This window comes from Panthera pardus, unplaced genomic scaffold (assembly GCF_024362965.1).
Source record: "Panthera pardus isolate Hobbes unplaced genomic scaffold, ASM2436296v1 HiC_scaffold_19, whole genome shotgun sequence".
Lineage (NCBI taxonomy): Eukaryota > Metazoa > Chordata > Mammalia > Carnivora > Felidae > Panthera > Panthera pardus.
In genome coordinates, this window is record NW_026526754.1 from 8,611,777 (window position 1) to 8,626,505 (window position 14,729).

The 14,729-nt window shown below is 41.7% G+C and overlaps 1 protein-coding gene across 4 annotated transcripts in view; it reads left to right on the plus strand.

Moving 5' to 3' along the window:
• The window catches only part of TANGO6 (transport and golgi organization 6 homolog), a 192,000-nt gene that overhangs the window by 7,050 nt on the left and 170,221 nt on the right, over positions 1 to 14,729 (plus strand). For 3 of the 4 annotated variants that reach the window (XR_002081659.2, XM_019455446.2, XM_019455442.2), the window contains exons 2-3: positions 8,421 to 9,061; positions 12,084 to 12,200. Coding sequence is in view for 3 of the 4 variants with exons in the window: in XM_019455446.2 (XP_019310991.2) it covers positions 8,421 to 9,061; positions 12,084 to 12,200 (758 nt within the window). In the remaining variant the exon portion in view is untranslated. The remainder of the gene's footprint in view (positions 1 to 8,420; positions 9,062 to 12,083; positions 12,201 to 14,729) is intronic. The other variant, XM_019455444.2, reaches the window with a different exon arrangement.

Consider the following 14,729-nt stretch of genomic DNA (forward strand, 5'->3'; position numbering starts at 1 on the left):
ATATTAATGGTTGGTGGTGATAAACTAGGAAAGCACTTATTTCCTATTTAGGTATATATTAGCTAAAGGAACCAAATATTCATGTTAGTGGGTCAGAATGCTTGCCCTGGACAATCTTAGAGAAGTACTGAAAAATTCTTACTTTTCTGATTTTCATTATTCTTAATGAGTAGTTTATGTTCCTTTTTCTTTTTATATAAGTAGTTGATATTCCTTATAGTAAAGTTTTTTAAAATATAGGGAAACTAGGGCAGCTGGGTGGCTCAGTCAGTTAAGTGTCTGACTTTGGCTCAGGTCGTGATCTCATGGCTTATGAGTTTGAGCCTTGCATCGGGCTCTATGCTGACAGCTCAGAGTTTGGAACCTGCTTCGGATGCTCTGTCTCCCTCTCTCTCTGCCCCTTGCCTGCTCATGCTCTGTTTCTCTCTCTCAAGAATAAATAAACATTAAAAAAATTTTTTTTAAAGAAAAAAAATAGGGTAACTAAAAGAAGAACATTAAGATGACCCTAATCTCCAGTATATGGAAATTGCATTTTGGGAAATACTATTTTCTTTTTTTTTTTTAATTTTTTTTTTTCAACGTTTTTTTATTTATTTTTGGGACAGAGAGAGACAGAGCATGAACCGGGGAGGGGCAGAGAGAGAGGGAGACACAGAATCGGAAACAGGCTCCAGGCTCCGAGCCATCAGCCCAGAGCCTGACGCGGGGCTCGAACTCACGGACCGCGAGATCGTGACCTGGCTGAAGTCGGACGCTTAACCGACTGCGCCACCCAGGCGCCCCTACTATTTTCTTTTTAACAAAAGTGGTCTCCATGGGGGAGGGGAAGGAAGAAAAAAAGGAAAAAAGAAAAAAAAAGGAAAAAAAAGAAAAGAAAGAAAGGTTAGAGAGGGAGGGAGCCAAAACATAAGAGACTCTTAAAAACAGAACAAACTGAGGGTTGATGGGGGGTAGGAGGGAGGGGCGGGTGGGTGAGGGGTATTGAGGAGGGCACCTCTTGGGATGAGCACTGGGTGTTGTATGGAAACCACCTCGACAATTTCATATTTAAAAAAAAAAAGTCTCATAAACTACATACTGTTTTATAACTTTATTATTTTTATTAAAATTTTTTTAAATGTTTACTTATTTTTGAGAGACACAGCGAGACAGAGCATGAGCTGGGAGAAGCAGAGAGAGAGGGAGACACAGAACCTGAAGCAGTCTCCCTACAAACCATGAGATCATGACCTGAGCTGAAGTCAGATGCTTAACCGACTGAGCCACCCAGACACCCCTGTTTTATAACTTTAAAATAACTTTTTTAGGGACACCTGGGGCTTAGTTGGTTAAGCGTCTGACTTCAGCTTAGGTCATGATCTTATGGTTCATGGGTTCGAGACTTGCTTTGGGCTCTGTGCTGGCAGCTTGGAGCCTGGAGCCTGCTTCAGGTTCTGTGTCTCCCTCTCTCCCTCTGCCCACCCCCCACTCATGCTCTCTCTTTCTCTCAAGAATAAATAAACATTAAAAAAATTTTTTAAATAACTTTTTCAAATACGTAAACTATACATATTCTCTCTTGAAAAACATTTTAAGTATGATTAAGCGAAAAAGAAAAATCACCCATAACCCTTCCTCCCAGAGATGATCACTTAATACTTTGACATACAACCTTTTTTCTTTTTAAAGGTTTATTCATTTATTTTGAGAGAGAGAGACAGAGCATGAATGGGGTAGGGGTAGAGAGAGAGAGAAGGAGACACAGAATTTGAAGCAGGCTCCAGGCTGTCAGCACAGAGCCTGATGCGGGGCTTGAACCCACAAACCGGGAGATCATGACCGGAGCCGAAGTCGGACGCTTATCCAACTGAGCCACCCGGGCATCACTTGACATATAACCTTTAAGACACTTTTCTATGTGTGTGTATATATGTATATGTATATATACATGTGTATATTTTATTTTATCTTATTTATTTCATAATGTTTATTTATTCTTGAGAGAGAGAGAGAGCACGCGCGAGTCAGGGAAGGGCACAGAGCCCAGAGCAGGGCTTGATGTCACTGTGAGATCAGGACTTGAGCCAAAACCAAGAGTCAGACCCTTAACCGACTGAGCCACCCAGGCGCCCCTACATATGCATATTTTAATAACAGGTTCATAGTGTTCCTGTTATTGATCAATTTTCAAAATGATAGTGTCTTAATTTCCAAAGAAACATATGTATATTTCAAAATTTTTTAAATGTTTTTATTTATTTTTGAGAGAGAGAGAGAGAGCATGAGTGGGGAGGGGCAGAGAGGGAGACACAGACTCTGAAGCAGGCTCCAGCGTTTGAGCTGTCAGCACAGAGCCTGACGTGGGTCTCGAACCCATGGACTGGGGAATCATGACCTGAGCCAAAGTCGTCCGCTTAACCAACTGAGTCACCGAGGTGCCCCTGTACATATGTATATTTTAATAAGAGATTCATAGCGTTCCTATTATTGATCCATTTTCAGAATGATAGTGTCTTAATTTCCAAAGGTAACCAGTGAAGTGATTTCTTTGTTTTATTATGAACTGATAGATTTTTTTGTACATGCAATATGTATTCATTATTCTTTCTCTTTCTTTTTTAAAAATTTATTTAAGTAATCTCTACACCTCAAGTGGGGCTCAAACCCACAGCTCAGAGATGAAGAGTCGCATGTTTTCTGATTGAGCCAGCAGGTGCTCCTGTACTCATTATTCTTGATACTCAAATTGTGGTTTGTGGAAACCACTCCAAATTGGCTCTTGGGCTCTTTGCAATGACCCGTAGTCTTTGATAGTCTCCTTCCTTACAGGCATGACAAGATGTCTCAGACTCATACATTTCTTGCCCTGTTCTTGAAAACAGCTCTCTTTAAGGAGAAATGGTAGAGACCACAATATGGGTAATAGGCATATTCATTACCCCTGATATCATTGCTTCCAGACTTTTTCAATTATTAGAGCTAGGAACTTTGTGGGTTTTCAGAAACCAAAACATAAATCTGTGGTTCTTACTGATATTCTTTTTTTTTCTTTAATGCTTATTTATTTTTGAGAGACAGAGAGAGAGAGAGAGAGACAGAGTGCGAGCAGGGGAGGGTCAGAGAGAGAGAGAGAGACATAGAATCCATGGCAGGCTCCAGGCTCCGTATGGTCAGCTCAGAGCCTGATGTGGGGTTCGAACTCATGGACCAGGAGATCATGACCTGAGCTAAAGTTGGGTGCTTAGCTGACTGAGCCACCTAGGTGCCCCAGTTCTTACTGATATTCTAATTACAATGAAATATGATGGAGTTTAAATTTTTTTAACATTTTGTTATGCAAATTTTCTTTCTTTCTTTCTTTCTTTCTTTCTTTCTTTCTTTCTTTCTTTCTTTCTTTCTAGAGAAAGAAAGACTGAGCAGGAGAGAAGGACGGGGGGTGGGGGGGGGCGGGAGAGAGAGAGAGGGAGAGGGGGAGAGAGAGAGAGAGAGAGAGAGAGAGAGAGAGAGAGAGAGAGAGAGAGAGAATCTAAAGCAGACTCCATGCTCAGCACAGAGTCGGACATGGGGCTTGATATCACAACCGTGAGATCATGACCTCAGCTGAAATCAAGGGTCGGACACTTAGCCAACTGAGCCACCCAGGTGCCCCGAAAATTTTCAAGCTTATAGAAAAGCAGAAGGAATTTTACAGTGAAAACCCATATACCATGACCTAGATTCTTTCTTGATCACATATTTGTCCACCTAGCCATTCTTCTATATTTTATATTTTAATATTTGTATTTCTTTTATCTGAAAATATTGATTCCAGTGAAATTAATGTAATTATTTATTTCCTATATATACTTACATATATAAATATATGCTCACCCATTCACACACACACATGCATATAATATTTTAAAATAACAAATCCTGCATTTCCACCATGAACAAACCTACTGGTCCTAGACTATTTTTATTTGTTGTCCTCAGGATGTATGAAGTTCTTTTTTTAAGATTTTATTTTTTAATACAGTGCATGCAACATGGGGCCCAAACTCATAACCCTGAGATCAAGAGTCACATGCTCCACTGACTGAGCCAGCCAGGTGCTCCTAAAGTTCTATATTTCAAGTCACTTGAAATAATTCTCTCCATTTATGCCTCTAACTTAGTATAGAGCAGGAGTTTGCATACTTTTTCTGTGAAGGAGCAGACAGTAAATATTTTGGGCTTTGTCTCTGTTACAACTACTCAACTCTGCTGCTGTAGCTTGAAAGCAAGATAACATGTAAGTAAACGGACATGACTGCTCCAATCAAACTTTATTTATGGAAATAGGTGGTGGGCCACATTTGACCTGCAGATAGTAGTTTGACAACTTTGGACATAACGTACAGAATTATTAGGTTTGTTTGTGTTTTACTTTTAGGAATTATTTTGAAAAATTTTTCATTTAATTGTTTTTTTAACTTGAAAAACATACACAGGGTCCCCAAATGAAAACTCTAGAACTAGATCAATTTATCCCTAGCTCCTCCCCACTGTTTTCTTCTCTTTGTAGACAACTCATTTTACTTTTTACCTTGTTCTTTCACTGCCTTTTTGAAAATAAAAACAAATAATGTATTTTATATTCCCTCCCTTTCTTACACAAAAGGTAGCATATGATAGACATTCTTTTATACCTTACTTTTAAATTTACTATGTCTTGGAGGTCACTACATAGTGGTTCATGGAAATCTTCCTCTTTTACAAGCATGCCATTATATGGATATACACTGTTTACTTCATCAGTTCCCTATTAATGGGCATTTGGGTTGTCTCAGGTTAATACAAGAAGCACTACAATGAATAAGCTTGTGTATATGTCATTTTGCATTTTTGCCTATATATTTATCTGTAGTATAGATTCCTAAAAAGCAGGATTGCTGGGCCAAACGTTAAATATGTACGTAATTTTGCTAGATATTGCCAAATTGCTCTCTTCAGGAATGTACCATTTTAGTTTCTAAGAGCAATGTATGAGAGTGTGTGATTTCCCAAAACCTTGCCACATAATGTGTTATAAAACTTTTGGATTTTAGCCAGTTGATAAATGGGAAGTGCTATTTCAGTACAGTTTTAATTTACTTTTCTGTTATGAGCAAGGTTGATCATATTTTCATATTTTAGAAGTCATTTGCATTTCTTTTTCTATAAACTATTCATATCTTTTGCTCATACAGTGTTTCATGCTCTGTTCACTTCAGAATATATTTAATGAGTATGTCTTAAATAATGTTCCGTGTAACTTTTTTTTTTAATGTAATCTCCACACCCAATGTGGGGCTCAGACTCACAACCCCAAGATCAAGAGTCAGATGCTCTACTGACTGAGCCAGGCAGGCGTCCCTCAACATTACTTGATGGCTGCAAATATTCCATTATTCATTCATTCAACAACTACTTGTTATGAACAGCTACTACATATCAGACAGGCCTTGTTCTGGCAAGGAGAATATAGCAGTGAACAAAACGAGCAACATCTCTGTCCTCAAGCAGCTTTTTTTCTAGTTTATAGAGAGACAATAAACAATAAACAAAATAAATATTATACATACATATAGTATGTTAGATATAGGTAGACTGCAATTTACTCATCCAATCTGTTACTGGATATGTATTCCTCATTTTACGCATTATAAGTAATGCACTGTTGAGCACTCTTTTAGTTATTCCATTTTAATCCTTTCTAATTTGCTTCTTTAAAAAAATTTTTTTTAACGGTTTATTTATTTATTTTTAAGACAGAGAGCCCAAGTGGGATATGGGCAGAGAGAGAGGGAGAGAGAGAATACCAAGCAGGCTCTGTGCTGTCAGTGCAAATCCCAACAGGGAGCTTGAACTCACGAACTGTGAGATCATGACCTGAGCAGAAATCAAGAGTTGGCCACTTAACTCCCTGGGCCACCCAGGTGCCCCATTTCTAATTTGCCTCTTAGAAGATATATTAACTTTCATTCTGAAGTCTTACTGCTTGTTTTCATTTACATTTTCAACATTTTATTATGGTTTTATAACTATAACCTTCATTTTTGCATTGTGGTAAAATTTTTTTTTTTGAATGTTTTATTTACTTTTGAGAGAGAGAGAGTGCAAGTTGGGGGTAGTGCAGAGAGAGAGGTCCAAACCAGGCTCTGCACTGACAGTAGTGAGCCTGATGTGGGGCTTGAACCCACGAACCATGAGATCATGACCTGAGCTGAAATCGGATGCTCAACCAACTGAGCCCCCAGGTGCCCCTAAAATTTTGTTTAATGTTTACTTATTTATTTTGAGAGAGAGAGTGCATGTGTGAGCAGGGGAGGGGCAGAAAGGGAGAGACTGAGCCCTGCGTTGTGTTGTTGTTGTTGTTGTTTTTAAGTATTTATTTATTTTTGAGAGAAAGAGAGGGAGAGAAGGGCAGAGAGAGAATCCCAAGCAGGCTCCACACTATCAGCCTGGAGCCTGATTTGGGGCTTGAACTCATGAGCCAGGAGATCATAACCTGAGCCAAAATCAAGAGTTGGACATTTAGCCGATTGAGCCACCCAGGTGCCTCTGCATTGTGTTTTTAATAGTTGTCCTGGGAAAATTGCAATATATGTCCTTATTTTTTCACAATCTGCTTAGAATTCATATTGTACTGCTTCACATAACACTTAAGGACCTTGCAACTATCAGGGTCATTTTATAGCTCCCCCTCCCCCACTTGGGATTTACGCTAGAGTGTTCATGTTTATTATATCTGCATAAGTTATAAATCCATAATAAAACTTTATAAATTTTGCTTTAGAGTGGCACCTGGCTGGCTCAGTCAGTAGAATGTGCAACTCTTGACCTCAGGGTTGTAAGTTTAAGCCCCACATTGGGTGTAGAGATTACTTAAAAAAAAAACAATCTTCAAATAAATTTTGCTTTAGACACATATATATGTATCTAAGGAAATTGAGGAAAAAATTAGTCTTTTATATTTATGCACATATTTACCATTTCTGATGCTCTTCATTCCTTTCTGAAGTTCCCAGTCTCCATCTAGTATTATTTTCCTTCAGCTTGAAGAATTCACTTTATCATTTGTCTGCTGGAAGTCAGTTCTCTTGATTTTCATTGATCTAAATATATTTACTTTCATTTTTGAAGATTATTTTTACTAGATATAGAATTCTGAGTTGACATTTTATTTCTTCTGTCATACTTTAAAGATGTTTTTCTACCATCTTTTTAGCAGTCACTGTTTGTGGTAAGTTCACAGTCATTCACAGCATCATCCCTTATATATAATGCGTCATATTTTTCTGGCTGCTTCCAAGACTTTCTCTTTCTCTCTAGTTTTAACAATTGACTATACTATGCATAGATGTGATTTTCTTTTTACTTATCCTGGCTCTTAGAGGGTACACATGGGCTGGGGATACAAATTTGGGAGTGGTTAGCTTATAGACGGTTTTTAAAGACATGGGCCTGGGGAAGATCCTTGAAGAGAGCACAGAATTCAGGATAAGCCCCAGGGAATGTAAAGACCTGGTAGAGGAGGAGCTGGCAGTGGAGGCACTGGAAGGATGGCCACTGAGGTGTCTCAGAAGCTGAGAGAGGAGAGTGTTTCCGTGCACCTGGGCGGCTCAGTCAGTCAAGTGTCAGACTTCAGCTCAGGTCATGATCTCGCAGTTCCCGAGTTCGAGCCCCACTTTGGGCTCTCTGCTGTCAGCACAGAACCTGCTTCGGATCCTCTGTCCTCCTCTCTTTTTGCCCCTCCCCCACATTCTCTCTCTCTCTCTCTCAAAAATAGATAAACATTTTTAAAAAAGAGAGAAGAGCGTTTCAGGGAGGGAGTTGTTAACTATGTCAGCTACTGCTGTGAGCATGTGAGCACTCCTTCATCAGTAGAGGGCAGAAAAGACCATTTTAAGAAGGGTCGGGAAGCATTGAGAATAGATATTTTGGGTGTAGAGGTGATTGAATGAATCCCTCTGCACCTTGGGCCTGTATTTTGTGGTCTACCTCACTAGAGCGTGAGTATCATTGAGGGAAGGGACTTTGTTTTATTCAGTGGTTTATCTCTGGCACTTAGAACAGTTTGAATGACTCTACTGTGGTAACTATTCAGCCTTTTATTTTTCTGTTCTGCCTACACCTTAAGCCCACTAAGGCGATAGACATGGCCTCTGCCCTCAGAACACACGGGGAATAGAAACCAACTAGATGAACCATGTTAGGTACCCTGTTCTAACTACATCCCAAAGTGCTCTGGGTAGGCAGAAAATGTAGTCTTGAATTCTGCCTAGGCTTGGGCAGCACAACTTGGGGAGGCTTTCCTGGGGCAATGATATCTGAGCCAGGCCCCAGGGGATGAGCTGGGAGAGGGCAAGGCATTCCACATAGAGTACAGTTTGTTTCCCAGGTAGATAATCTTTTTTTTTTTTTTTCTTCAAAAGCATCGGATTCAGGTTCACTACAGATCACAAAACATGATGTCCTGTTGGCTACTTTAAGCTCCAACCTGTCTGCTTTGGAGGACAAATTGCTGAAGGATCCGCACTGGAAGAAACTGAAACTCCTAAGGGATGAAATTGCTAATAAGGCAGAATGGCCACAAAACTCTGTGGATGTCACCTGGAGTTTTACCTCTCAAACTTTGTTGTTGCTGTTGTGCTTGAAGGAAACCATGATCCGCCTTGCAGCTGACTTCAGTCCAGGTAAACCCAGCCTGAGGACTCCGGAAGCCGCTCCTGCCCTGAGCCCAGATACACTTAGCATCTCACAGCAGAAGACTGTCCAGTCCGTGTTGCAGTTTGTAGTCACCTTCGGCGTCTGCCCGTATCTCGTGCCTGGTGTGGGAGTCCCTTTGAGATGCAGGACCGCGTTTGGTGCCGTTGTTCAGGATGTGGTGTGTCTGAGCGCTCCTCCCGATGCGACCCGGAGACTCTACACCAGCTGCAGGGTTCTTCTGAACATTGCGCATCACACTTCCCTGGGGAGCTTGATTTTCTGCCGCCATTTTGGGGATATTGCAGCAGGTCTGTGTCAGCTGGGATTCTGCCCCACCAAGAGAAAACCGCTAAAACCTGAGGAAGAGGTAAACACAGATTGAGCGCATGTCTTCGTGTCTGTGTGAATATTTGTGTGTGTGGTTATAAAAGACAACTCTTAGTTCTTTGGAAAAGGGCTGTTGGAAAGGTCTAGAATTCCTCTTGAATGCCAAAGCATATCCGTGGATAAATGAATCTTTTACAGGGCTGGGGCTTCATTTATTAGATGCCAGTCCTTAGCATGCCTAGACAGTCCATATAGCCTCTTTCTTCTTGTCATTTTGCAACAACTACTGTAGGCTATTTCTTTGAGCTTCTGTTTCCTTTTAATTAAAAATTTTTTCAATGTTTATTTATTTTTGAGAGCGGGCGGAGGGGCAGAGAGAGAAGGAGACACAGAATTTGAAACAGGCTCCAGGCTCTGGCTGTCAGCACAGAGCCCAGGGTGAGGCTCAAACCCACGGACTGTGAGATCATGACCTGAACCGAATTCAGATGCTTAACCGACTGAGCCACCCGGGCACCCCTCTTCTGTTTCCTTTTTAATAAAATGTGTATAATAATACCTGCCTTGGAAGGTGGTTGTGAGGATTAAGGGTAATGTGTATAAAGTACCGAACCCCATCCTCAGTAGTGCTCATCAAAAAGTAATTACTACTAATATCGGTATTAAACTATTCATCTCTCCTTCATTAAGTTCTTGGGAAGATTAAATGAAATGAAATATGTAAAGCACAGGGTATGCTGTATAATTCAAACGCTGTTTGTTGTTATTATTAGCTGTTAGGGGGACGTGGCTGTTTTTTGCTGACATAGTAAGGATTTGGGTACCTGGACGGTAAAGGTGCCGTGGAGGTTACAGAAGCATAAGACATTAACGGAGGAGACAGGACTCCTAAGTGCGACATAGCAGGGATCACTACTCTCCCATGAGAGGACCATCAACATAGGAGCCTTGCCAGAAGAAGCTGTTGAGATACAAATGTATTAAAAGTCAGCGTGGCTCACGTGTGCGGTAATTTGTTAGCGCTGCAGCCAGATTCACAATGCCTGCCCACCTCATTTCTCTCTGTGTCACCCTTCAAACTTATTTCTTTTCTTTTTAAAAAATTTTTTTATCATGTATTTATTTTTGAGAGACAGAAGCAGAGCAGGAGCAGGGGAGGGGCAGAGAGAGAGGGAGACAGAGAATCTGAAGCAGGCTCCAGGCTCCGAGCTGTCAGTACAGGGCCTGATGCGGGGCCTGAACTCACGAGCCGTGAGAACGTGACCTGAGCCGAAATTGGAAGCTCAACAGACTCGGCCACCCGGCTACCCGTATTTTTTTTTTTTTAAGTTTATTTATTTATTTTGAGAGAAAGAGCTTGTGTGAGCAGGGGAGGGGCAGAGAGAGAGCGAGAATCTGCATTGACAGTGCAGAGCCTGATGCGGGGCTTGAACTTATGAGCTGTGAGATCATGACCTGAGCTGAAACCAAGAGTCGGATGCTTAACCGACTGAGCCACCCAGATGCCCCCAAACTTGTTTCTTTTCTGTTTGTTCCCTTCTCTGTTCTCTCTCCTGCATATGTTCATAAACATTTGTCTAAAAGCTATATCATCTGAGCAGTGACCTGAAATTATGAGCTTCCCTGGTGGCTTCCTGTTATGTAGAGCAGTGTGCTGTGCTCTTAGTACAGGGTATGAGTGATGGACGTTGCCATCCGTGCCTGCTGCCTCTACTTCTCTGAGGGGGCTCTGGGCTGCGAGGTCTTGTTACCACTACTGGGGCTAAGCAGTGCCCCGGAGTGTCGAGCAGGAGGGAGAAAAGGAAAGCACCCGGAAAGGACCAAGTAGGAAGGCGAAAGAGGTTGACAGAAGGGGAAACAGTGGTGTGTTATGAAGCTGGGCAAGTCCCAGCACTAGGAGCTGCTCTAAGCAGTGCCCGTGCTTCAGATTGCTCCCTGGCAATGGGCACGACCCTGACTGCTTCACTGAGTTACCCAAAGGGGACGGCTGGGTTCAAGGGGACCCAACAAATAGAACCCCTCTTTGCTGACCAACTTCTGAACGAATTAAAAGACCATTAATGGAGTCAGTGAAATGAAAACTCAAATTGTCACCGCTATTGCTCCTAAGTGCAAAGGTGGGGATATAGCCTTTTTTTAAATAATTTTTTTAAATTTTATTTCTTTAAAAAAAATTTTTTTTAATGTTTATTTATTTTTGAGACAGAGAACACAGAGCATCAGAAGGGGAGGGGCAGAGAGAGAGGGAGACACAGAATCCGAAGCAGGCTCCAGGCTCTGAGCTGTCAGCACAGAGCCCGACACAGGGCTCGAACTCATAGACTGTGAGATCATGACCTGAGCCGAAGTCGGACCCTCAACTGACTGAGCCACCCAGGCTCCCCTTTTTTTTTTTTTTGATTTTAGAGGGAGAGAGAGAGAGCAAGCACGCAAGCCAGGAAGAGGGGCAGAGGGAGAGAGAGAGAATCTTAAGCAAGCTCCCATACTCAGTGCGGAGCCTGACGTGGGGTTCAAGCTCTCGACCCTGAGATCGTGATCTGAGCTGAAATTAAGAGTCAGACTCTCAACCGACTGAGCCACCCAGGTGCCCCAGGGATATGGCTTAGTGTTGGAGACAGTCGGGCTTTCTAACAGTGCATTCCAAAGTTAGACACACTTCCTCCTCACCCATTTGTAAGGACTGCTGGAGGACGGCAGCACCTTCTGCCCTATGGCAAGGCTATGCCTCTGTAAAATGTCCAGCAAGGAGGAGCGGGGCAGAACGTGTACTTACTCCCAAGACACAGAAGAGGAACAAGCTAAGTGGTACATGCCAACACTCACCAATAAGTAAGTTTTTCCAAACTCACCAATAAGTTAGGTGCCCAAGATCTCCTGCCCAGAGGTGAGTGAGGGGATGGAGAGAGGGCCAGGAGAGTTTCAGTATTGTAACTTCCTCCATGTGGAAGGGAGTCAAGAGGGGAAAGAAGCCTACCCTCCTCTCCTCTCCTCGGTGTTTTTGTACAGTATTGTAAAGCATTACCTTCTATTGCCTGCTAAAGCTCAGTTCGTGTTTCCTTTAGGTTTTAACGGAAGAGGAAAGAACCTTTTCTAGGGAGGCCTTGAGAGACATCTTGGATCAAGTGTATCAACCCTTAGCAGTCCGAGAATTACTTATCCTCCAGGGAGGACCACCCCAGGTATTCAGACTTGGGGACTCTTGTGGGTGAATCGTTAATGATAATGTGCAGAATGTTGTCTTCTCTTGGGCAATGCACTAATCTAGTTGAGTCTTATTTCATTTTCTAGAGCAATCAGTGATTTTTGTAAAACTAAGTTACCATAACCCTTAGGGTAATTTTTTTTTGAGAGAGTGAGTGTGCGTGTGCATGAGTGGTACACATGAGCACATGAGTGGTGGAGGGTGGAGTAGAGAAAGAGGGAGGGAGAGAGAGAGAATCTTAAGCAGGCTCCACGCCCAGCACAGAGCCCATCGTGGGACCCTGAGAACATGACGTGAGCTGACATCAAGAGCCAGAAGCTTAACTGACTGTGCCCCAGTTTTTTTTTTAAGATTCTACTTTCGTGTAATCTTTATACCCAACATGGGGCTTGAAACTACAACCCCAAGATCAAGAGTCACATGCTGTAACTGAGCCAGCCAGGTACTCTGCCCCTTGGGATAATTTGTAAGCATTTTTCTGTTAATGGAATGATGGCCACTCTTCTCAGGAATGTGGTCATTTTATTTATTTATTTATTTATTTATTAAAAAATTGTTTTTGACTGGAATATGGCAATTTTATTTAACATATATTTTATTCATTCTGAAACTGGAACTCTTTTTTTTTTTTTCCCCCAAAAAATTTTTTTTTGTTTTTTTAAGTAGGCTTCATGCCCAGTGCAGAGCATGCCCAGCGCAGAGCCTAATGTGGGGTTCGAACCCATGACCCCAAAACCAAGACCTGAGCCAAGATCAAGAGTTGGATGTTTAACTGACTGAGCCACCCAGGAACCCTAGAACTCTTTTTTTTTTTTTTTTTGGGGGGGGATGGGGGCTGTTTGACAGTACGTTCTTCTGGTAGAAGTATTTTGACATCTTATTATTTGTTTATTTTTTATTTATTTTTATTTTTTTTTACAGTTTCTTTTGAGAGAGAGATAGAGTAGGAGCAGAGGAGGGGCAGAGAGAGAAGGAGAGAGAAGATCCCAGGCAGGCTCCTTACCGTCAGTATGAAGCCCGATGTGGGGCTCAAACTCACGAATTGCGAGATCATGACCTGAGCTGAAGCCAAGAGTCAGACTCTTAACCAACTGAGCCACCCAGGCGCCCCTGACATCTTATTCTTTGAATGGAATATCTGTAGTCAAGAAATTAAAATTGGGGCTATTATTGGGACTAATTTTACCTCCTTTGTTTGAAAAACATAATAGTATATATCCTGCTAGGCATAAGATAGTTCCTTTTTTCCTTAAAAATAATTATTTTCTGAAATGTTTTAATCTGATAATGTAGATGGAGTAACCATTTAGCAATACGTTTAGTTTTGGATGTAGGTGAGTAAAGAGTGAGGAGCCAAGGGAATTAGTGGTAGGTCAGGAACTAGCTGAAGCTGGGTACAAAGATACTCTTTGATGAAGTCATTTTCATCTCATCCCTAGAATGTTACTGCCGCCTCCTGTTGGGCCCCTCTGGCCTCACGCTCTGCTTCTCTGCATGACTCCACAGTTTGCCAGATAAAACCAAATGCATTATAAGAGCGTGGCAAAAAGCCAAGGCTCTGGTGGTCAGCCTACTGGGATTCAACCCCAGCATGCAGTTGTGTGAATTAGTGAATGTTTCCATCCCTCGGTTTCCTTACCGATTGGATAGTAACTCCTTGCAAGTCTCTTTTGAGATTATGTAGCAAGTATTTAACATAGCACCTGGCAAATCATAACACTCTCAATAAGTGGTAATTATTAGTCCTCCTTAAATAAAAGAGGACAGGCTAGTTAGGGTTAAATGTGTCTGTCACTAATTTTTATGTTCACATAGTTCAGTGCCATGGTTGACAGCAACATAGTTGACATTCTAGATCCAAAACAAGACCCCCAAGTCCATTGGGTTCATGGTGGCTCCGCAGAGCTCTCCAAAAGGAGTGCTTGAAGAAATTCAACTCTTTTTTGAAACTGCTGTGCCACAGAGTCGGAGTAGCTGAGACCGTGGAGGCAAGGACTAGCATGTCCTCATACTGTCATGAACTATACTCCTGGTGGTGAGTAATGTTCATAGGACTCTTATATGGAGGCCAAATTTGATTGGAAGGACTGCATTCAGAGACTGGTTATGTTAATTCTAAAAGAAATAAGTATATATGTTTATATTATATACGTATTTTAAAGTTTATTTATTTTGAGGTGGGGGAAGGGTAGAGAGACAGGAGAGGGAGAATCCCAAGCAGGCTCCTTGCTGTTGGTGCAGAGCCTGATGTGAGCCTCGATCTCATAAACTGTGAGATCATGACCTGAGCCGAAATTAAGAGTCAGATGCTTAACCAACTGAGCCACCCAGGTAGCCCTCTAAAATCTGTATTTTATTCATTTGTGTGTTTGTGTATTTCTGAGTTTGCAATTTCACTTGTTATTTCATGGGAAGTTTCATGGCATTTCTACTTTCCTAGAAGGTGATGCTGAAGAAGATTTTGTAGAAGAGAGTCTTTTTGGAAAAAAATGTTGCTCTTCAGAAG